The sequence below is a fragment of the Lacerta agilis genome, chromosome 12, assembly GCF_009819535.1.
Source record: "Lacerta agilis isolate rLacAgi1 chromosome 12, rLacAgi1.pri, whole genome shotgun sequence".
Taxonomy (NCBI): domain Eukaryota; kingdom Metazoa; phylum Chordata; class Lepidosauria; order Squamata; family Lacertidae; genus Lacerta; species Lacerta agilis.
This window is the reverse complement of record NC_046323.1, coordinates 19,880,372-19,903,787: the sequence shown is the minus strand read 5'-3', so window position 1 is coordinate 19,903,787 and position 23,416 is coordinate 19,880,372. Positions and strand designations below refer to the sequence as shown.

Genomic DNA, 23,416 nt, shown 5'->3' with positions numbered 1-23,416 from the left:
TTTCTCGGGTTGACGCCACACAGGCTCGCTGCACCAATCAGCTGTCAGGAAGAAGAAAAAAGCGAATGACGTCACTCTCGCGATGTCTTGGAAACCAATCGTAGATCGCGTGCACCCTAGAGCAACATATGGCAGACGAAAAGGAAAAAGAGCTATATCGGAAGCACGTGAGTTCGAAGCACCCGGTTACTGTTTCCGCCTAGCGTTTCCTGCGAGAGCGGAGTGGCGTCGCTCTGCCCATCGGCGTCTCTATGGTGAAGCCCTTCTACGCTTTCTTAAAGAGCCGGAAAGCGAGTTCCGATACTGGGCCGGAAGTGCCGAAATCATTGCGGCGGACTTTGGCTTCCCGCCCCCTCTTCGCAAGATGCCGTTGCTCCGCTTGTTGTGCCGGAGAGGAAGTGGCGGTGCGGGTGCCGGTTGCTCGTGACTGGGCCTATTAGGCTGAGGTCTTCGCTAGGCCGAGCGGAGCGTCCCGAGGAGTCTGCGGGGGGAGTAAGTCGCCCCCCTTCGCCCTTTTGAACCCCGCGAGAGGCGGGTGAGTTTGAAAAGGGACCCGCGGGAGTAATGAGGCTGTGGCAACCCGCGCCCTGTCACGCCGGAGCGAAGCTTTACTTAGGATGTGTTTATTTATTTTATCGCATTTATATCCCACCATTTTTTAACCCGAGGAGCCCGAGGTGGCATACATGAGTCTCCCCGCCCCATCAACAACCCCGTGAGGTAGGATAGAGCGAGTGAGTGAATTATTGGCCCCCGGTCACCCAGGAAGCTTGGTAGCCGAGTCAGTGTATACCCGAAAGAGCGTCTCCACCCCCATCGTCCAGCCCAGACACTGAGGTCCAGCTCTGAGGACCTTCTGGCAGTTTCTCTTACTGCAGGAAGTGAATTGACAGGGAACCAGGCAGAGGGCCTTCTCCGTAGTGGCGCCCACCCTGTGGAACTTGCTCCCACCAGATGTCAAGGAGATAAACAACTACAGTACTTTTAGAAGACCTCTGAAGGCAGCCCTGTATTGGGAAGTTTTTAATGTTTGTTGTTTTATTATGTTTTCATATGTTCTGGAAGCCGCCGAAAATGGCTGGGGAAACCCAGTCAGATGGGCAGGGGTATAAATAATAATAATAAATTATCTGTTTGTCGGAGGGACTATGGAAGACATCTGAACGCAGCCCTGTATCGGGAAACTTTTTTTAAAAAGTTTGTTGTCTTGCTGTGTTTTTATATTATGTTGGAAGCTGCCCAGAAGGATTGCGGCAACCCAGTTGGGTGGGTGGAGTGTAAGCAGTGCTTTCTCCCCCTAGGAAAATACAGTCGTACCTTGGTTTGCAAACGTTCTAAAACGTTTTGGCTCCTGAACGCCGCAAACCCGGAAGCGACTGTTCTGGTTTGCAAACTATTTTTGGAAGCCAAACGTCTGACAGGGTTTCAGCGGCTTCCTATTGGCTGTAGGAGCTCCCTGCAGCCAATTTGAAGCCGCACATTGGTTTTCAAACATTTTGGAATATGAACGGACTTCTGGAACGGATACTCACCATGAAGTTGTTACAGTAAGTGCCACACTTTTTAACAACAACAAAGAGAGGTGCCGGTACTGCGTAACTTTGAGTACTCCCCTGAAAAAAGCACTGAGTGTAAGTAAATAAATTATTATTATTAGAATTTGAACCCTGGTCTCTCCCAGGTCCCAGACAGACACTAACCACTACAGTGCCACTGGCTCTTTCAAACAAAGCATTCCTTCCCCCCTCCCTGTTCCCCCACACTGACACAAGAAGAACCCTGCTGTGTCAATCTGTAGGTCCATCTATCCATCTGTTTGTTTGTTTACATGGTTTTTTTAACCCTTTTCCCCCATCCCCAATTTATCCTCACAACAACCCTGCAAGGTTGGCTAGGCAGAAAGATAGTTTATGAAGGGGATAGCTGAGTGGGGATTTGAACCTGGTTCTAAGTGCTCCATACTGGCTCTATCTAGTCCATCATTCTTCTTGCCACAGTAGCCAATCAGATCCTGAAGGCAATTGGTGCCCCCCTTCTGGCCACTGCTGCGTAAGCTGGTATTTATTGGCACCCTTTGTGGTTTTTGCTGGGTTTTTCATATACCCAACTCCCTGTTCAAAAAGCACTTTGTGTTTGTAAAGTATGGCAATGTGAATAGCTTTTATTGTGTTCGCCTTCAGGAAAACTTTGAGGGATGAGTCAGTTTTGGATGAAGAGCCTCTTTTATCTCTCTGAGTAAGAGTGATTTGTCCTCCAGTGGGCTGTAAACTGAAAATTGGAACTGCAGGTTGGTTAAGTTTAAGTAGTTCTTGCCTACATTTCAGCCTGATGGCAGATCATTTTCAGTGTCTCATCAGTCATAGTTGTTAATGAGCCATTTCAGGTGTCAAAATTAGTCCAAACATAAGAGATACATGAGTGCTGTGGTATCTGAAATAAGGTGCATCTGTTCAGTTTTAAGCTTGGTGTTAAGGCTGCACTCATTCACACACACACACACACACACACACATTTGTGTGCATAAACTCAGGGATTTACTTCTGAGTAGATGTACATAGGATTGGGCTGCAAAATAGCTTTGTGGAAAGTTGTAGCCTGAAAACTAAAATAATGGAGCACACACAACATAGAACCAGAACTTTATTATATTTTTAAAAATAAACACACAGCTCACCTAGTCAGTTGTAGTTCTCAAATGCATCTGTACCAGAAAGGTTCTGACTGTCTCTGGAAAATGTTTAGGCTATGATCATATCTTACCTTGACATCTGGCAGGCTTATTTTCCAATGTATTTGTTTCCCATTATTTAAAATAGACCTCTCAAGTGACTTCATTTGGCAAACTCTCTCTTGCATCTGTCACATTTTGAGGCAAACAAGTAGGGCTTTGCAAAACTGAAAATAATACAAAAGATGGCTGTCTGCAACCAAAACACAGTCATTGAGATGTGTTACTTTCAGCCTGCAATCCTGTACACATTTCTTTATGAGTAAGCACCATTGAAATCAGTGGGGTCTATCCTGAGTGTTGAGCACTTAGTGTTGAGCAATATGTACACTACATTCCCACAAGTGAAACAAATATTTTTCTATGTATGTGTCCATAGTCCATTGTTCATTTGCTTTCTCTGATGCCCAGGACAGATATAATGCTCACAATATGCTATCTATGGTTAGGAGATTTTTAGCATGTATTGGAATCATGAGTATCTTATCCCTTCTTTTGCATGGGTTTGCCCCCCTCTTCCTTTTTCAGACTCCATGATGCATTACTGTTCAAGATAACCATGCTCAGACCACAGTTGGTATAGTTGTAATGTTGCACCAAGGAAAGGAAGATTTATGCTTGAGATGAAAGGAGGATGGTGAGGCAAGAAATATATGGATCCCAATCAGCACCATTGTTACAGTCATGATTTTGAGATTAACACCATAGAATCATAGAATCATAGAGTTGGAAGAGACCACAAGGGCCATCTAGTCCAACCCCCTGCCAAGCAGGAAACACCATCAAAGCATTCCTGACAGATGGCTGTCAAGCCTCTGCTTAAAGACCTCCAAAGAAGGAGACTCCACCACACTCCTTGGTAGCAAATTCCACTGCCGAACAGCTCTCACTGTCAGGACGTTCTTCCTAACACCATTGCATCAGTATTGAGCCTGAGCACAGATGTTGGATTATCCTTTGAAAGTGCAATCCTATACATGTCTACATAGGAGCAAGTCTTATTGAGCTCAAAGAGAATTTAGAATTGTAGAATCATAGAGTTGAAAGGGACCCTGATGATTATCTAGTCCAACCCCCTGCAATGCAGGACTATGCAGTTGTTCCTTGGGGATCGAACCTGCAACCTTGGTGTTATCAGCACCATACTCTAACCAGCTGCGCAGTCCTCTCAAGAAAATGTATATGGAACTGCAACCTGAATTACCTATTAGTTGAAACTAGTTTCACATATCATAAAATCCAGGCAGAAGAATAGGATTCTGTTCAGTGTTTATCTTAGAAAATGAATACTGTTGTTTTATATGATCTACCCATCATTCTCGCAAATGTTTAGCAAGATTGTAATGATTTTAACTAACTTGCGGAGCCAGTATCTTTTGTCCCTGCTTATTTAATTTAGCATCCACATGTGCCCAGAAGTGGTGATAAATGTATATACATCCCCACCTGTGTTTGAATATATCTGTAACAAAGTGTTGTGAAAGCTGCCAGCATTCATGAGAGAGATAGAGAGAGGGAAATGTGGGGGAGAACTGAACAGGTTTGTTTGTTTTATTAGCCAAATGTGTTGACATTATAAGAGAGCTCTGGAGATTTGATGACTTTAAGGAGACAAGGAGTCAACCACTAAGCTATTCCCAATGACATAATGAGACTAATACATGTGTTTATCAAAGTTTACAGGAATGTAGCTAAAAAATCATACCAGAAGAGAAACCTCATCTTGGTTCTTGAAGTGGCTGGTTGTTCTAAACTACCTCCTTAATGTCATGGAAAGAAACATTTGGGATTTTTTGAGGGTATTGCTTCTTAAAGTCAGAGAGGTTAGCCACCAGCAGATGTCACTAGTTGACACAAAAAGTGTTGTACAGCATGTTGGAGCTGTAAAGGCCTGTACAAACTATTACTGTGCACATAACACACTTGAAAATAGACAACAAAAAGAGTAGAATATTAAATGCAGCAGTTGTGTATGTGTTATAAAGCTGTGAGTTGAAACACTATACAGATGTGATCTTAAGCATGTTGGCTTTGCACTAAATGCTATTGAACTTAGTGGAACTTTTCTAAAAGTGAAGAGGATTGAGTCCTTAACATTTGAGGGCTCTTTTTGGGGAAGGCTGTACCAAAAACACCATAAAAGAAGCTGTAGCTGGTTTTTCCCCCTTTGTTTTTTTAGCATAATACAAGTTAGACAGTACACCACCTACTTAAAGAGCTAGGACTATTTTCTAGTTCATACATTTATTACATTGTGTGTGCACTTATTAATTTTCTTGGAGTACCTTCTGAGAAGACCCTTGGTTATTACATGGCCAGCAGATTGTCATCTGGTGACAACCCAGAAGTGGGCCTTCTTGGTGACAGCACTCTTTCTCATGAATGCCCCTCCTCAGATAATTTGCAAGGCAGAAACCATAATGACATTTGAACAAATCTTTAAAGGATCTTCACTGGCTCCCAGTCCATTTCTAAGCACAATTCAAAGTGTTTAAATTCCAAAATGGCCTTGGCTCAGTATACCTGAAGGAGCGTCTCCACCCCTATCATTCAGTCTGGACACTGAGGTCCACTTCCAAAGGAAGTGTTCAAGAATATTCAGTGGTATCACTCCCTGGCTTGTCCTCTCCCAGTTCTTGTGTTCCATTGCACACACACAAACACACACTGGCTTGTAGTACATCAGCACATTTCCTAAAGGGCATTTGTTAACTTGGAGAGACACATATAGTGATGAGAAGAATCTTGTCTTCTGGTTAGGTGTTTTTGACTGAAACAGCTATAGTCAGAGAGAGATGTGTTTATGATGTGAGTGCCTGTTTCATGGAAAGTTTCTGTGATGTCAGCACTTGCCCAGGAATGAGTTCATTTCACTTAGATCACCAAACCAGCAACATACTTTTTGTGATCAAGGTAACTCCTCTTTTAAATATATGGAAAAGATGTTATTTTTATCTCCTTAGAGTTGTACAGGTCTGCTGTTTGACACTACTGTCAGTACTTGCTAATTGAACAAGTATTTTAGGAAACTGAAAAATCAAGCTTTTTAAAAAAACTTAAAGAAAACTACAATTGTTAACTGTGCCATTTTTTTTTTTAAATTGCAGGAGCTTATAAGACTAGAGAACGCTATGGTCTGTGCTGCTGTTTTTGCTATTCCTCCGTTGCTGAGAAGTACTGCTGGAGTTCTTCCCATTTGTTCTTCTATCTTACATCTGAAACATGCGGCACTACGTTATTGCACAGTAAACGGGTAAGATATTTGTGTCCTCTAAATACTAAAATACATGTTGAGAGAAATGGAAATATCCCCATAATACATTTATTACATTTCTTTAAATTTATATGTCACTTTTAATTTCAAAAAGCCCTGAGGGGTTCGCAAATCACACTTGTCATTTACATAGCAAAGCAAAATAAAACCCATAAAAACATATTCACCCTTAAAACAGCAGCATATTGGAAACAATCCCATAGAGTCTTCTACAAGCCAATTTTTCCAGAACCTAATTGGTGACAACCTCAAGAAAGCTTGAAGGGATATATTTTTAACACCCAGTGAAACTGGAGTAAATATTATGACTGATGGACCTCCAGAGGATGCTGCAGCCAAGAAGGCCCTCAACTGAGTCGCCACCCCTCGGGGTTCAGCTGGCAGTGGCACCCAGGAGGGTTTTCCTACAGAGATCTCGGTGGCTGGGCTGGCACATGGCAGGAGATGAATATTTGGGTCATTTAGGACTTTAAAAGCTCATGGCAAGAAAACGGGCTTAAAAGTGAACAGGCAGGCGGTGCAGATTGTGGAGAATAGGTGTACCGATGACTGAAATGGCATGCTGCTCAGTAATTGATTGGCAGCCTTCGACACCAGTTGCCTTTTCCAAGCCATTTTCAAAGGCAGCCATGTGTAGAGCACATTGCTGTAATCTAGGCTTGAGGTTATCAGGATGTGGATCACCGTAACAAGGTCCAGGAATGGCCGTGGCTGCTGAATCATCTGCAACTCAAAAAAGTGTATTTGGAACTTGCAAAGATGGATCTCGGAGTATGCACTCTTGCTTCAGGCAACCCCATAACAGTTTGTCCAACCACCTCCTAGATTCAGGAGCTGCCCACCAACAGTACTTCCTCCATCTTGTCAGGAGTCAGCTTCAGTTTATTGGCCCTCAGTCATCCCATTATTGTTTCCAGGTACTCATTAAGTATTTACACAATCTGATTCTGATTGAATGAAGATACACTGTACAGCTGGGTGTTATCAGCATACTGATGGCACCTTGCTCCAAATCCCTGGATAAACTCTCCCACCATCTTCATACAGACATTGAAGATTAGAAAACCTTATGGATGATAAGTCTATGAACCGTGATAACTAAATGGAAGCTCAATATTCAGAAGTTCTATACCTCTGAATATTAGACCCTAGGCACAAAATGCCCATTGCCTATATATTTGTTGACTTCCAAAGGCATAATGATGGTTACTGTTGGAAACAGTGCTGGATTGGACGGACTTTGTCTCTTCTGGCAGCTCGGTTCTGTTCTTGGCCTTCGAGTTTTGCTCTTAGTGACTAGCGACAACTGAATGTTAACTTTCAACAGGTCTTCAATGAGCTTTCTAATTTAAGCTATACAATAAAATTGGGTAATGACGGGTCTTAATTTGTCTTTTATTCGAAGCAACATGAAATCAAAAAGAAAGCCAGATCATCTGGAGAGAACAGCACATGACTTTCGACAGGAGGTTGGTATCATACAGCCTGAAATCTACCATGTGGCAAAGAACCTGGATAAGTTTGATGGAGACTTGGCCCTTCTCTCGGCGATTCCGTTTTGTTTATCATCTTTTTATGATTACACTGTTTCAAGATGGCTTGTTTCTAACAAGCAGTAGTCAACATTAACACAGTTTGTCAGATCAGACAAAGCGACAAGCTGCGGTTAAGGAAAAACAGAAGCAAAAACTCCCAGACTCCTCATGACTATGCTGGAGGAGTATGAAGGGAAATAAGGGGCAGTCCTATTCTGCTTCTTAGCTCCAGCTCAAACCTGTTTCCCATAACAACTTTGCATGCAGGATCTAGTCATGGCTATAATATTTTTGTCCGCAGATTAGGTCACAGGTTAATGTGAACAGGGTAAGGCTAGTCATTTCCTACCCTGGGGCTTCACTGGGGCTAGCATGAAAGCCGTAAATGATTTAACTAGCGTGACTGTTCTTTCGTTGCTGTTGTTTGACATTGTCTATTAAAGTTATATTAAAAAAGTGTGTTAGCTTTTAACTGGCAAGTGTCCTGTTGTTTTACTGGACAGTAGACATGTTCAAATATTTTTTTAGGGAGAAATTCATTTCCTGCCATGTGTTTCAAATTAAAATGTACTTGGTTACATTTCATTTGTTAGACGCCAATCCTGCTGGATGGGAAATGACAGAGTCATAGCTGAAATTTGATGAGATTATGGTGTTGTTGGTTTTTTGTTTTGTTTTGTTTTGTTTTTTAAATCTCTGTACTTTTGGACCTGCATGAGTCATCTGAAGAACCTGGCTTTTCAGAATATTAAAATATCTGTAGTGAACACAATAATTCCAAATAGTAGTTTAGAGCATGCAGGCTGTAAAAGTCAGGAAAACGCAGCAGAGTTAAGGAATGATCTAGATGGGGTCCTTTGGAGAGCCCCATGGTATAGTGGTTAGTGTTCGACTAAGACTTGGGTTTAAAGCCCCATTCAGCCATGGAGCTTGCTGGCTGACCTTGGATCAGTCACTGGCCCAGTTTGCACACAAATTTAAACCATAGTTAGAAATAAAGTATGGTTTAATGAACACAAATGTTTTGCTGCACCCCTTCTCCTGACTGTGTCACATGGGGGAAGAAGCAAGGTGGAGTCAAGCAAACCTAGGCTTGTCAGGGCTTGTGGTTGGTGCAAGAGTCTGGTTGCAGACATTACAAGAAGCCAGACTCTGGTTTGTTTAAGTGGCACAATCGGGAGCAACAGTTGAGCAAAGCCCGATGGTTTGATGTTACATGAAAAATAGCTCAGCATTTCTCAGCCTAAGCTACTTTGTTGTGTTGCTATGAAGTTAAAATGGGAGAGGAGGGAACTGCCCAGAACTTATTGGAGGAAGGCAGAGGGCCTTCTCAGTAGTGGCGCCCGTCCTGTGGAACACCCTCCCATCAGATGTCAAGGAAATAAACAACTATCTGACATTTGGAAGACACCTGAAGGCAGCCCTGTTTAGGGAAGTTTTTAATGTTTGATGTTTTATTGTGTTTTTAATATCCTGTTGGGAGCTGCCCAGAGTGGCTAGGAAGGCATGGCCAGATGGGTGGGGCATAAATAAAAAATTGTTATTATAAATAAACTTAAATTCCCACTATTGTTCCCAATTAGACCACCAACAAAATCAGTTTCCTATCCATAGAAGAACACAGTGATGCAGAGATCTTAAATGGATAGAGACCCCGCCCCCGCCCTCGTTTATGAGATTTAGCCAGAGAAAGGCTTCAGAATGAAATTCCTAATCCTTGGGAATAAAAGAACTGCAAGGCTACAATCCTAAGCACTTCCTGGGAAATAAGACCCACTGTACATAGACTTCTGCATAAACATGCTGAGGGTTGTTCTGTAGATGTTTGAGTCATTGTAGAACAGGGGGTGGGGTGGGATTGAGACTCCTAGTTGTCTCATTTCAGTATTGGTGGTGGATGACTGGAAGGAGGTTTCAGCATGTGGGATACTCTCACTATTGAAAATACTGAGATTCTTTCTTGAAACAGTACTGGTGGTATTGGTAACAGTGATTTTTGTCTTTTAGATCATTTCCAAAGCAAAAGTGTGTGGAATCACCAGCGAATCTGAAACAGTTAAAAGGCTCCGTCTGGCAGTCACAGATAAAGAATTTACTTTTAAAGCAGGACAATGGTAAAGTTCCTTCTTCTGGATTTATTGAACAAGAGGGGAAACTTTTGAGGGCTAGCCTAATTTTTCGAGACATTTTTGCAAATTAATCCAAGCAATCAGCTTCTGTGGTATTCACAGAGACATGGGCTTTCCCCTCTTCTCAGCTTTCTATGAAACAGCTGGTAAAAGTGGTTTGGGAATTTGTCCAAATTTTATCTCTATGGAAAACATGGCCCTGCTCATCAAATAGAATAAACCTCAATTATAACCCCTTTTGCATCGCCCCAATTTGTTGCTTTGTGCTACATTTTTTTCCTGAGAGAGCTGTATCTTAAGAATTCCAAAAGCACACTCCACATATAAATCTCCTGGGCGACAGAGTGCTTTCTGTGCGTGTTTCAAATGATTTTAGTTAATATCACCACATGTTGCAGGAGAAACCTCTTTTGAAGACTTTCAAAAGCAGGTTGCATTACAGCATGTGGGAAGCCACTGTTCAAAGAATGAGAAAGTCAGCAGTTTCACAGGGAATGCCCTGTGCATGCCTTATAGAATCATAGAGTTGAAATGCACCCAAGGGTTATCTAGTCCAACCTCCCGCAGTGCGAGAATCTCAGCTAAAGCATCCATGATAGATGGCCATCCAACCTCTGCTTAAAATCCTCCAAGGAGAGTACACCACCTCTCGTGGGAGTCTGTTCCACTGCTGAACAGCTCTTACTGTCAGAAAGTTTTTCCAAATGTTTAGTCCAAATCTCCTTTCTTGTAACTTCAATTCGTTGGTTCATGTCCTACCCTCAAGAGCAGGAGAAAACAAGCATGTTCCCTCTTCCATATGACAGCCCTTAAGCTATTTTGAAGATGGCTATCATACCTCCTCTCAGTCTCCTCTTTTCCAAGCTAAACATACCCACTTAACCAGCTCCTTCAAGTGCTCCTCATAAGCCCTAGTTTCCAGACCCTTGATCATCTTGGTTGCCCTCCTCTGCACATGTTCCAGCTTGTCAACATCCTTTTTAAATTGTGGTGTCCACAGTTGGACACAATATTCCAGGCGTGGTCTGACCAACAGCTCTTTGGAGCCTGGGCACAGTTGGATCTAAAGATATGCTTCTGCACTGGGTTTTACACACTTTGCCCACTAGAGCACCATGCAAGAGAAGTGAAACTGAATCCAAATACATTAGTCCACATTTATAAGAACTTCCAAAACTTCACGCTCAAGTGGAAGCTTATGAACCATCCTGGACTCTTACTGTAGTTTTGTGCAAGCTGTTTTGAAGAAGCTTGTTAGAAAAGGACTAATGATTATTTTCCTTCTGCTCACATTTCCTCGGATCCAATTCACAGTTTTGGTCTCCTTATTGAACAGTGCACATTAGAATTAGTTGTTTGGGGTGTACTGTGTGATTCTTTCAGGATCTCTGAGTTTTTTCTCTGGACAATTTGTTTGACACTTTTGTAGGCTGAATTGGATTCTGTGCTTGTCAGGTTGGGGAGTTCCTGCCCCCCAGCCCCATTTTTCTTTATTTTTGTTGCTGCATCTGGCGAACAGGTTTCATAGGAATCGAACTTTATCTGTTAGGATGCTAATAGCATGAGCAACTAGTTCAGTGTTAATTTTGCAGCCTTTTACATTTAGAACAAGAAAACAAGATGTTGATTGCAATAATTCATGTTTGTGGAGCAATTTGCAGCAGCCTTTGCACATGTGCACAGATGCATACTAAATTTGTGCTTGCTGGTTCTTGGAAAAACATTTACCCTTCAAAAATGTTTTGGTAATTATCATACTGAAAACTGGATTCTGTAATTATAATTACTCTTTTCATTATCTTCCTTTTAAAGTATTCTAATTCTGTTTGGCATGCTAACTTTCTGCCAGTGCAGCCCGTAAGTGTGATTGTGTTCTAATGAGAGATACTAAGAACTAGGCCACGAGAGAAAAGGTTAATCGGCCTACTTTTGTAATGAAGTGGCAGGGTTTCTCTTCATAATGCAAACATGCACAACTCCTTTGCATAATATAAAAGTCACATAGCCGCTTCCAAGGAGCTAGTATTTTGTTCAAGATATGCCTACTTTGAAGATATGTCTGCCATCACAAATGCAGCTTGCAAGAATCTGCATCATGGTATCTCTTAGATTGTTGCATGCTTCAGTCTCTTGAATAGTAGTCTAGGGAGATATATAGTGAAAGATACTATTCTTCTTTTGCTTTAAACTTTCCAGCCTACTTATTATAAAACTGTACTGCTGTTTGACTTAACAACTGTTACTTTCTTAAGTAGCTTTGTAAATAAGCCTGCAAAGTTTACAGGAAAAAATGTTTATTAGTCTGCCTGGGGGGCTAACAGATGACGCTTGCTGCGTTTCTATGGAAGAAGAGCTTCCCTTCACTGGTAGCCCACTTGGTTTCCATACTGGGTGTAGAGGAGGCACAAAGCACTCCATCCCTCTTCTGCTAGCCCACTTGCTCACTTGCATGAAGTTCCTTATCACCTATGGCGAGCAGGTGAATGATTAAGCACAGGGCTACTATAAAGATTAAAGAAGCAATATGAGTGTTGGTGTTTCATAGAATCATAGAACTGCAGAGTTGGAAGGGGCCACGTGAGTCATTTGTCCAACCCCCTGCAATGCAGTGTGGGGTTTTGTTCTTCAAATCTTTCCTGCATGGATTTTATAATCCACAAAGAAAAACCGGAAGATGGGATATCTTGTGGCATGGTGGGTAGGTGGGCGGCATCTTCCTAATAGCCTAGGCGCCAAACTAAGACTGCAGCCTAATCCACACTCAAGTTGCCATTATACAAATCTATGGTGCAACCGCCTTTGGAATACTGTGTGTATTTCTGGTCGCCTCTCCTCAAAAAGGATATTGTAGACTTGGAAAAGGTTCAGAAAAGATAAGCCAAAATGATCAAGAGGATGGAGGAAGGAAAGGTTGCAGCGCCTGGGCCTTTTGAGTTTAGAGAAAGGTAAGTAAGTGGTGACACAATAAAATATTCGTATGATTAAGTAAAGGGTAAAGGACCCCTAGACGGTTAAGTCCAGTCAAAGGCGACTATGGGGTTGCGGCGCTCATCTCGCTTTCAGGCCAAGGGAGTCGGCGTTTGTCTGCAGACAGCTTTCTGGGTCATGTGGCTAGCATGACTAAACTGCTTCTGGCACAACGGAACACCGTGAAGGAAACCAGAGCACATGGAAATGCCGTTTACCTTCCTGCCACAGCGGTATCTACATGCACTGGCATGCTTTCGAACTGCTAGGTTGGCAGAAGCTGGGACAGAGCAATGGGAGCTCACCCCGTCACAGGGATTCGAACTGCTGACCTTGTGATCGGCAAGCCCAAGAGCCTCGGTGGTTTAGACCACTGCGCCACCCCTCATAGGATTATGTATGGGTGGCATGGAGAAAGTGGATAGAGATGGGTTTTACTCTCATAACACTGGAACTCATGAACATCCAACAAAGCTGAATATTGGAAGATTCAGGTCAGGTAAAAGAAAGCACTTCACACGGTGCATAAAACACTGGAACTCATTCCCACAGGAGGAAGTGATGGCCCACTAACTTGCAGAGCTTCAAAAGAAATTCTCAGAGGATCAGGCTATCAGTGGCTCCACTTAGCCTTCAGGGTCAGAGGCAATAATGCCTCTGAATACCAGTCGCCGGAAACCAAATGAAGGGAGAGCATGCACAGGATTGCAGCCTTAAGTATCCAAGCAAATATGAACAGGATCGGATCACACAAAGTAGTCATAGTCCTTGCCAATTTGCCAGCTTTAAAATGTAGAGGTTCTCAGGTGGCCTGAAAGATTTTACAAAATCCCAGCGTTAACCTCTATGCTTTGGTAATACACAGCTTCATGTAAATAAAGGGAGGAGCCCAACTCCATTCAAGTTAAGAGGAACCTTGTGGTTGACTTTCATGAAAAATTGTGCAACTATTTGCCCTGGACACAGAAGCTGATGCAGAAATGAGTTTCTGCACACAGATTCTGTTTTAAAGGCTGTGCAACAGGCTGTGTGTAGAACAGGGAAAGCAGATACCAATCTTGAAATGCATGTTGGGGGGGGGACAACATTTGAAAGGAAAGCGATTTTTAATGGTCCTTGGGAGGCGTTCCAGCATATATTATGAGGAACCACTTTCCTCCCCTCCTAATCAGGTTTCTGTTCATCTTGGGTTGATAGCCTGTTTTATATAGCACTTGTTAGGTTTAATTATGAATAAATGCATATAAATATCATTTATGTGCATGCAATTATATACAATATCTATAGCTTTCTGTGTGGAATATGTTACAAGCTCTTGCTGGTGTCTGTAATTAGTGAAGAGCTTCCGTGATACAGTCTAGCAGGTTAACTGTTAGGGAATTCGCTTAAGCTTGATACTGTTTCACAGTTAACTTATACTGCAGTACTGTATCTTAATAAGACTAAATGGGTCTTGCTTCCTCTGTTTATCACTGTCATAGGCAAACATAGGGTTTGATGCACAGGGTAAGAGCCTCTTGAAGCAAGATTCTGGAGCATCTATGTCAGGGGCCAGCAGACTTTTTCAGCAGAGGGCCAGTCTACTGTCCCTCAGTCCTTGTGGGGGGGGCAGACTATATTTTTTGGGGGGGGGGGGATGAACAAATTCCTATGCCCCACAAATAACCCAGAGATGCATTTTAAATTAAAGCACACATTCTACTCATGTAAAAACACGCTGATTCACGGACCATCCGTGGGCCAGATTTAGAAGGCAATTAGGTCCCCGGGCCTGCCCACATAGATCAGGGGTCCCCGGGCCTTAGTTTGGGGACCCCTGATCTATGTGGGCAGGTGCTTTTCAGCAACTTCAGTTTGGTCATTGTCATATTTTAAATAGGCTCTCTTTCTCCCAAGGCTGCTTTAATGTTCCAATTTGGCTATTTAAAGTCAACTATGGATTAATGTGAGTGAGGAATATGCACTGTGATGGTTTTTCTCTGCTGCACTGCTCATAAAACAAGCCAGAGTCTGGTTTGTTGTGCTGCCTAAACCTGGATTCATGGTTTGTTTGGGAGAAACAAGCCTGGCTTTGCATGGCAATGACAAGCAGACTCTGATTTGTTTCGTCTACGGTGCAGCGAGCATTTGAGCAGTGTGTACCACCAGCTGGTAGTTGAAATTAAACCATGGTTTGTTTAAAACTATGGTTTAATGTAATGTGTGAACCATGCCATTGTTTCACCACGGTGGTTCTGTGCAATAGAACCGGTCTTAAATCTTTTATAGATCATTTTGGTGGCTTGTGTTACTTCACAATGCTGAGGTATATTCATAGGGGTTTACACATGCAGTTATTTTCTTTGTAACTTAACATTTGGTACTTCAAAATGTGTATTGCATCTTTAGTTATACCAGCAAACAAAAATCTTGCATTCTCTTGTTGCTTTAGCTTGTTGGTGTACTAGTGCCCTTTACTGCATTTTCTTTCCTATCAGTGGTTTATTCATTTTTACTGGTACTAATTGTTACAAGGTCCCTCTCACACACAAGTACAACCTTCCACGAGTAGGGCCTCAGAGGGCTTTAAAAATATTTTATATGATAGTTGCCCAAAGTATGCACATACACACTCTCTCATGGAGAAAATTTCTTAAAATGAGATTGTGAATTACCGTAGCTAGCGAAAATAAGCTCTCTAGCTCCTGTCTTTCTGGAATTGGTAAAGTGTCAATGGGCAAATTTGCACAAGAGCAGCTTTGTGGCATTCCAGTGATAATTGGGAAGAATATTTGTCCGCACAAAGGGGATGGGGGTTGTCGTTTTTAATGAAGTACTAGCTTTTGAACAAAACCCAAACAAGTAGGGCACTAAATACAGTCACAGGTTAAACACCCTGCCCAATTTGTACTAAATTAAACTCTTCAAACATATACAGTAGTGTTAACATTTAGCAGGTGAATTATTTTGCCACTAGAGGGTACTATAATGCAGCTTGGAAAGTATCATTTATAAAGGGTATCTTTTTTTGACCTCAAGGTAACTAGACTTCATATTCTGTGAACTCCTGTATGCAAAAAAAATAAATAAAAAATTAACATTTAAAGCTCCCCGCTCCTCCTAGAAGCTGGTTTGGAAAAATAATTGATTTTGGCAACATAGTGAAAAATTCATCTTTAGAACTTAACTCATCCAGAATGGTTGATCATGATGTGGAAGCAGACTTCTGTAGCTGAATGAACGTAGTAGTGTGGTCTTGACTTTAAAATGCATACCACACTTGGGTCTGAACGCGCCCATCTCCTTGGGAGATCTCCAGAAGGCTAAAAGATGGGATGTTAATACAATCTGTGCTACATCAGCAAGTCCCTTTCAGTTATACATCACTACAGAAGCAACCAGCCATTCTATCTGGTTGCACCTGAGGGGCAGGTAACACTGCAAGGTCCATTTGGTTGGCTCGGCTGGGACCAACTACCATTCGCCTCCTCCCTCCCCTGATGAAACTGTCGGCTCCCTTCTGGTCATTACTATTATGTGGCATTTTGTAAGAATTGGAACCAGAAAACAAATAATGTGTAGGATACATCCAAAACTTGTCCTAATAAATAAAACTACTTTACAAAGTTGAAGAGAGAGCAAACTGGAACTTTAGTTTTAAATGGAGGATAAAAAAGAAATTTGCTTTAGAAGACACTGAATAGAGGACTTTCTTTCTTGAATCTGTTTTCTCTCATAGGGTAGACTTTTTTATACCTGGAGTTGCTGTAGTTGGTGGATTCTCAATATGTTCAAGTCCTGGTCTGCTTCAGCAAGAGGGAGTTTTGGAACTAGCAGTAAAGCGAACCACACACCCTCCAGCTCATTGGATTCACACGCAGGTATTTATAAGCTACTTAGTGCTGTTAGTTAGTTAGTTGTCCTCATTTTTTAGAGTTATTTTAAAAATTATTCCACTGTTTCAACTGTTATAACTCCCCTTGAGATCTCCAGGTGAATGACACTGTAAACAATCGTTTAATAGTCTGTCCAGACTAGTATTCAAGTCAAATTTCATTTCAGTTTTGTACCTCCTTGTCGTGGGCGGCGGTGGGAGCTTTAAGTTCTACAAAGATTTCTCCTCCTTCGCTCGATAGGTGTAGTTTCTCTGCAAAAGCATTTCCACTTCCTTGAATTGAAAGCTTTACCTTTTTAACGCAGCCCACTTTTCAAAACTAAATTTATGCAATTTTGCACACACCGTTCTCCTTCCTTCGTGCATCTGGTCCAGTATGCTGGGAGTGGGGAGCCTTGGGACTGGTTTGTGAAATAGCCACCTTTAGCTTTTGTTAAAGCAAATTGGCAGGTGACCAAGGCACATGGGTGTGACACAGATTTGCAAATAATAAAAGTGCAGTTCTGAAAATAAAGAAGAAAGTTGGGACATTGGCCAGGAGAAAGGGCAGCTGTAGGATTCTGACCTGTATATAAGCTTGTATCTGTTTTATCTGCTGCACTATGGAAATACCAGAAAGTAAAGAAAAGTGACTGGTGTCAAGATGTGTGGGCTCTCCTGTCTAACACGAGTCCCTTTAACAGAGCAAATACAAAGGTCTGCTGTGGTGGTCTGGAGCTACACTTACTGTGGTTTATGTTTGTTTAGTTATATCATACTTGAAACATCTCTAGGCCGCTAATCAGGGGAAGCAAGGCATCTTTCATAAAAGCATGCTTCAAGAGAATAACATTTTTTATTTGGGGGCTTACTTTTGTGCTGTTGGGGTCAAGAGAAATATGCTTCTCTCTCGCTGACATTGTATTTGTTGACTAACATTTCAGTGTAAAATCAATGCTGTCTGATCACTTGAGCAAAAAGCATCCCCAAGTGGGCCCTAATCCATCCGCTACCATGTGACCGTAAAAAGTGCTCCTACTGTTCTTAAATAGGTTAGTTTCATGCGCCATTGGCATTTCAATAAAATAACTCACTTTGAAAGATGTTCTGGAGAAGTATAGAGCCAGTGTTACTGGACCACACATGCTAATACAAATCCTTGTGGAGATTTCCTATTGATTTCCCTGTTGCTCATTAGGGACCTCTCAGAACCTAACTTCATAATTATCTGCCTCTGAGGCATCTCTTAGGAGTTTTCCTTCCTTCCTTCCTTTCTCTACTTTAATTTTTTAAATTAAATTCATAGTGGCACAGCACTGAAAGCAGTTAAAGGCATTAGCTAGTTCTGGGGAGAGCATGTCAAGACACTGGGATTAATGGTGATCTAGAATTGCTGATTATTATTCAAGGTTTTTTATTATTTAAAAAAATCTATGTTGTATCAATTTGTAGCTTTTAAGCTGGTCATCTGTATCCCTAAAATGAACACTGTCATCTGAAGAGATTGCAAGCCCATGCCTTTTAACAAAAATGTGGAATGATTATAGAGCCAACCTTAGATGTTGCCATTGCATATGATTCTGTGGTACGTTTTTCTTAAATTATGTAGTGAATTGTGAGATCTAAACAATAAGTGGTTTTGAATCTCTTAGTAGCAGTAAGGCATCTATCATATATCTGTCTGTCTGTCTGTGTGTCTATCGTTTTATTCTTTTTATTGTTAACTCTTTGGAATATTATTTTTTTTAAAATGGGATATATACTGCGCAGAGTTCCAGTCATGCAACAGGGCTTCTCTCTCTCTCTCTCTCTCTCTCTCTCTCCTCCCCCCCCCCCCCAATATGCAGTTTCCAGAATCCCTGAAAACGCCAGGGGACTTTGCAGAATAGTGTGGGTTGCAGAAGAGGTGGAAAATCTGAGCAAATTTTATTGTGTATGCAGATAAATATATAACTATAAATTTTAAAGTACCTTTTTAATGCAAGATGCAGAAGGGCTCAGTACTGTTCAGTTTTATTCCCCTTTCTGTGTGCAAGTAGAACATGTTTAGCCTCACTGATTCTCTGGGAGTGTTCCCACTTCTGATGTTATTGGGTGGGGAACCTTGGCATCTTAACCCCTGTGTGCAGAGTTCCAGTCAGGCAACAGGGCTTCTCTCTCTCTCTCTCTCTCTCTCCTCCCCCCCCCCAATATGCAGTTTCCAGAATCCCTGAAAACGCCAGGGGACTTTGCAGAATAGTGTGGGTTGCAGAAAAGGTGGAAAATTATTTGCTGATGCAAGGGACAGCCCCCCAATTTCTGCTTCCACTTGTGCTATGCCTATTGAATCCCAACTGACTACTTCAGTGCTTGAGTCCAACATGACAAAATTAAATTTTCTTTTGACTTCTCCCACTTTCAGTAGTTAGAAAATGTTAACTTTTTAAACAAGACGTTCAAAAAAAAATTGGCCATATCTTTTAAAAAAACTTTCATATCGTTCATCTGTTTCCCCCCCCCCCCCCAATGATGTCATTCCACATAGTGCTTACTTAAAGACGTGACCCAAGTTGACCTGAGCTGTGTCAGTCCAGATTTTACTCTGCATAATTTGATTTTCCCTGGAAAGGGTGTGTGCACTTTTTTAAAAATCCCAGATCCACTTCTGTGAGTCTGTGACTGGTAACCATTTTGGGCTACCATGTCGCCATAACAGTTGCAAAGATTGATTGATATGATTGTAAGCTAAACACTGAAATGAATGCAGGCTCGCTTGTTATGTTTTTTTGGAGAACACGGGACAGCACTTCCTTTTTAAAACCCATTACCACTGCAGAATAATTTCTTCCCACTCTCTAACATTCCTCTTGGGAGCATTCATCTAAAAATACAGCTGCTCAACTCCTGGGACTTTAGAATCCCTTGCTTGCTGTCCCACGTTCTATGAACATCACACTCCTTTGTTTTAAGCCAGTATCGTGGAATCGGCGGAAGAATGTAACCATATATCGTTATCACTTAGAGCAATCTGCCAAATGACATTCTTAACTTTGGAGAATGTGTGTATTAGAGTAACCTAACTTTTCTTCAACTGGGAGGCATGTAGGAGTGACTTTTTGGACACTGCCCTGTCTGATTTATTTTCAAGCCCTTAAATCTCCCTCCCTCCCTCTCTTTCTCTCTTCTCCCTTAGTGTACACTTGGCTCAGAGGTGGCCTTGCGAGTGGGAGGCAACTTCTTCTTTGATCCTCAACCTGCCGATGCCCCTGCAAACCTTGTGCTGGTAGCCGGTGGAGTCGGAATTAACCCCCTGTTTTCTATACTGCTCCATGTCGCAGACCTTCAAAGAACTCGAGAGAACAAAGGATCTGGCTACAAAATGGGAACGGCAAATCTGTTCTATTGTGCAAAAAACACTCATGAGTTGCTCTTTAGGGTAGGTTGCATTAGACGATGGTGAGCATTTGTACCCTGCTGTTCAGCCAAAAGGCTCCAGAGCAGCTTGCTATCAATTAAAACAAGATAGCCACAGGCTTTTAAAAAGCAGCACACAAGGGAAAGGGACAGGGAGGAAAGAGAGGGACATGCACAACACACAAATCCACCATTTGCTTTATCCCAGAGTTTGCTTGGGTTAGCTCTGAGACTGATTGGGTAGAGATGAGCAGAGAGGGGGGCATCCTTTGCCGAGGTAGCTGGTCTCCGTCTCTGCTGCCTACTCCTCCCTTGGCAGAAGCGGTCATGGTCTGCCACTCCTCAGTCAACACAGCCACTGGAGTATGGAGGCCAGCCAGGGGAGGCCACTCTGGACACGAGCTGCTGCTGCTGCTCCTTCTCTAGCTGTCCTTCAGACCTTTGCTCCAGAGGCAGTGGCCTGCAGAGAGGTTGAACGGAGTCTGGGAGGGGCATTTCTTTCCTGCTGGGCATGAGAAGTCATGTTCTCCTGCCAAGGTTTCCACCTTCCTTTTTCATCCCTGCTGCCAGGTCACACGTACGTGTTTCCTCCCTCTGCATCTGCAACTGCGCTAAGGGGGAGAAACGTTCACAAGACTGGGGCAGAAAAAAGAGTGGCCATCTCCCAAAAGCTTATTTGTATGTTTGGACGGCATCGTAGGAAGTATTCCCCAGCTCTCTTGGGCAGCAGGAAATGAGAAAGTTCCATTATCCTTTGCTTGAACAGAGTGCTGTGTTCTTACACTCGTCTTCAAATCTGTGGGGTTGGGACTATGCATAGAAAGCATCTGCTTTGATTTATCGGGCTGTGGCTTGAGCAAATATCATTCGCATTCCAGAAACATATCCTTGGTTTGACGAACACATTTCCTGGAAGAATCACATGCAGTTTCCATGTTACCGAGCAGAGTTCACCAATCTGTGAAAATCTTCAGCCTTACATCAAGGGTATGTACTGTACGTTAAAAGTATTCACTGCATTGTGAGTTAGCATCAAGGGGACATAATTCAATTTGATTCTCTGGCTGCCTTTTCATGTACATAATTCTGGTCCGAGACTTAATAAGGAGTCTCTGTAATCCCTGTTGTATTTCCTCAAAAGTAATTCCCATTGTTGTCAATGGGCTTTCTCCCAGGCAAGCTTACATGGGATTGCAACCTAAGTGAGAATATCGTATACAAAGTTGGACAGCTTCTCTGCTACATTCAGTGATCCTGTCTCCCCTAATTCTCATTTACCATTTCCCCCCTACAACTTTATATTTTTCTTGGTAGTAACTAATTTGATTGTGTTTCACCTTGTTTCACCTTATGCCACAGCTCGAAAGTTTTGACCTCTTCCTGGGGTTTACTGTTAAAGAGAATAGACCTTTGTCTTAAACAATAAATCTAGTAAGGACTGCAGTAAATTTGTTGTAAACTGCCCCATGTAGCTGAAACAGACTTAGCTGTTGAATAATAGTGGTTTCTTCTTTTGAGTTATTAAATAGCTTCATAATTTCCCGTATTTCTTGTGTTCTGTATTAGAAGGAAGAATATCTGCAGATGATCTAGAAAAACATATCTCCACGGATACTTTGTGGTATATCTGTGGTCCACCTGCAATGATTGAATCCATCTCCAAAGTGCTAGCAAACCTTGGTGTGACTCAAGATAAAATTTTCTTTGAGAAGTGGTGGTAGCACACAGCAGTTCTTCAGTGGAAATTAAAAAGAAAGAAAATGAAACGCGCACACGCACACACACACATATACAAATACTATAATATATACACACTTTTGAATGCTGAGAGTTTGCAGAAAATGTTCTTTTCCAATGAGATCTTTATCTATGAAATCATGTTAACTTATTATAAACCTGGCCAACCTATCTTTATAAAATGTACTGTGTTTATTTTTGTATCATGACAAACTGGTGTGTGAGAGAGTGAACTGTAACCTCTAAAAGTAAATAATATATTTCCTTACTCATTTCCTGAAATTTTTATTATAACTATAATGTTTGGGACAAGATGGGACAAGGCCAAGGGGAGACTCGGGCATATCGAGAGAGAACTGCACACGGGGGTAAGATCTACCTCTGATAGAGGACTTTGTATTCCCCCCCCCTTTCTTTTTTCTTTCCCTTTCCCTTTTGTTGTTTTCTTTTTTAATGGTTATTTAGGTTTCTTTTAATTGTATCATATGCTGAAAAGTTTCAATGATTTTTTTTAAACTGCAAACACCGTGAAGTTCTGCTGTTTGTTTCCTCTCTTGACTGCTGAAGAGACAAGCCCACTGCTTTAAAAATGGCTTGTCTTCTCAGCAGCATTGAAATAAGCAAAACTTTGGCTGCATATTCCAGTTATTGCATGCTATTTCTTCGGTGACCTCTTAAAGCCACATGGCCTTAACTCATGGGAGTTTATTACAAGCAGTGCAGGGGGTAGTGGTGAAAATACAGCTGCTGTGCATTTCTGTGTGCCAACAGTGTGCAAAGTACAACTCGTGGAATTGAGCGTACTCAGATCCTGGATTCTGTGCTCATGAATGGCCATTCTTGTGAGAAGTCTTCAGCAGTGTACCATCATAATGGAGAAGAGCATAAGAAAACCGATTACTTGGAAGGAAAATCCATTGATTTATGTGGGATTTGTTTCCAGCTAAGGTGTTCAGGGGGACGCGGGTGGCGCTGTGGGTTAAACCACAGAGCCTAGGGCTTGCCGATCAGAGGGCTGGCGGTTCGAATCCCCACAACGGGGTGAGCTCCCGTTGCTCGGTCCCAGCTCCTGCCCACCTAGCAGTTCGAAAGCACGTCAAAGTGCAAGTAGATAAATAGGGACCGCTCCGGCGGGAAGGTAAACGGCGTTTCCGTGCGCTGCTTTGGTTCGCCAGAAGCGGCTTAGTCGTGCTGGCCACATGAACCAGAAGCTGGACGCCGGCTCCCTTGGCCAGTAAAGCGAGATGAGCGCCGCAACCACAGAGTCGTCCGCGACTGGACCTAACGGTCAGGGGTCCCTTTACCTTTACCTTTAAGGTGTTCAGGACTAAGTGACCTGGGTAAACAGGTCTGCATGCTAAGCTACCTAAGACTATTGTATCCTTATGACACTATATAAACCAAGAAGAAAGCAGCTAATTTAAAGGCTGCTGTGTCACTTCATATCCATGGTAATTAGGGACTAATTATGTAAAATGCCTCAAGGCTACCAAAGGTGTTAAACTGATACCATGATTTGGTGTTATAATACTTAAGCATAAGCCTAATTACCTTGATGAGTTTTGTGTTTCCTCTGTGTAGAATGCTATTTGTCAGCATACTACCTTTCTATGAAATGGAAGGGAACGTCTGCCTATTGTTCAGCTTTGGTGGAAAGAGGACTTTTTAACAGAGTTGCAAACTCTGTTGGCTTTTGCTGCTTTGACAGCCTCCTGTAGCCCATCGGGCATTCAGTTGCCCCTTCATGGACACTGTGCCAGGGACTCTCCCCAGCCAACACGCTATCAGCATGAGTTTGAA

At 42.3% G+C, this 23,416-nt stretch overlaps 1 protein-coding gene across 3 annotated transcripts; it reads left to right on the top strand.

Moving 5' to 3' along the window:
* Positions 1 to 319: 319 nt before the first annotated feature.
* OXNAD1 (oxidoreductase NAD binding domain containing 1) lies at positions 320 to 21,661 on the top strand. Of its 3 annotated transcripts, XM_033165447.1 has the most exons (9): positions 396 to 535; positions 2,181 to 2,287; positions 5,836 to 5,981; positions 7,408 to 7,471; positions 9,545 to 9,651; positions 16,352 to 16,493; positions 19,659 to 19,901; positions 20,758 to 20,866; positions 21,446 to 21,661. In XM_033165447.1, exons 3-9 carry the CDS (start codon positions 5,860 to 5,862, stop codon positions 21,598 to 21,600), a joined length of 942 nt encoding a protein of 313 aa, XP_033021338.1. In that variant the 5' UTR covers positions 396 to 535; positions 2,181 to 2,287; positions 5,836 to 5,859; the 3' UTR covers positions 21,601 to 21,661. The 3 variants fall into 3 exon arrangements, with proteins under 3 accessions (XP_033021339.1, XP_033021338.1, XP_033021337.1); XM_033165448.1 differs by lacking the exon at positions 2,181 to 2,287 and having other exon boundaries at positions 320 to 492; XM_033165446.1 differs by lacking the exon at positions 2,181 to 2,287.
* The last annotated feature ends 1,755 nt before the right edge of the window (positions 21,662 to 23,416 follow it).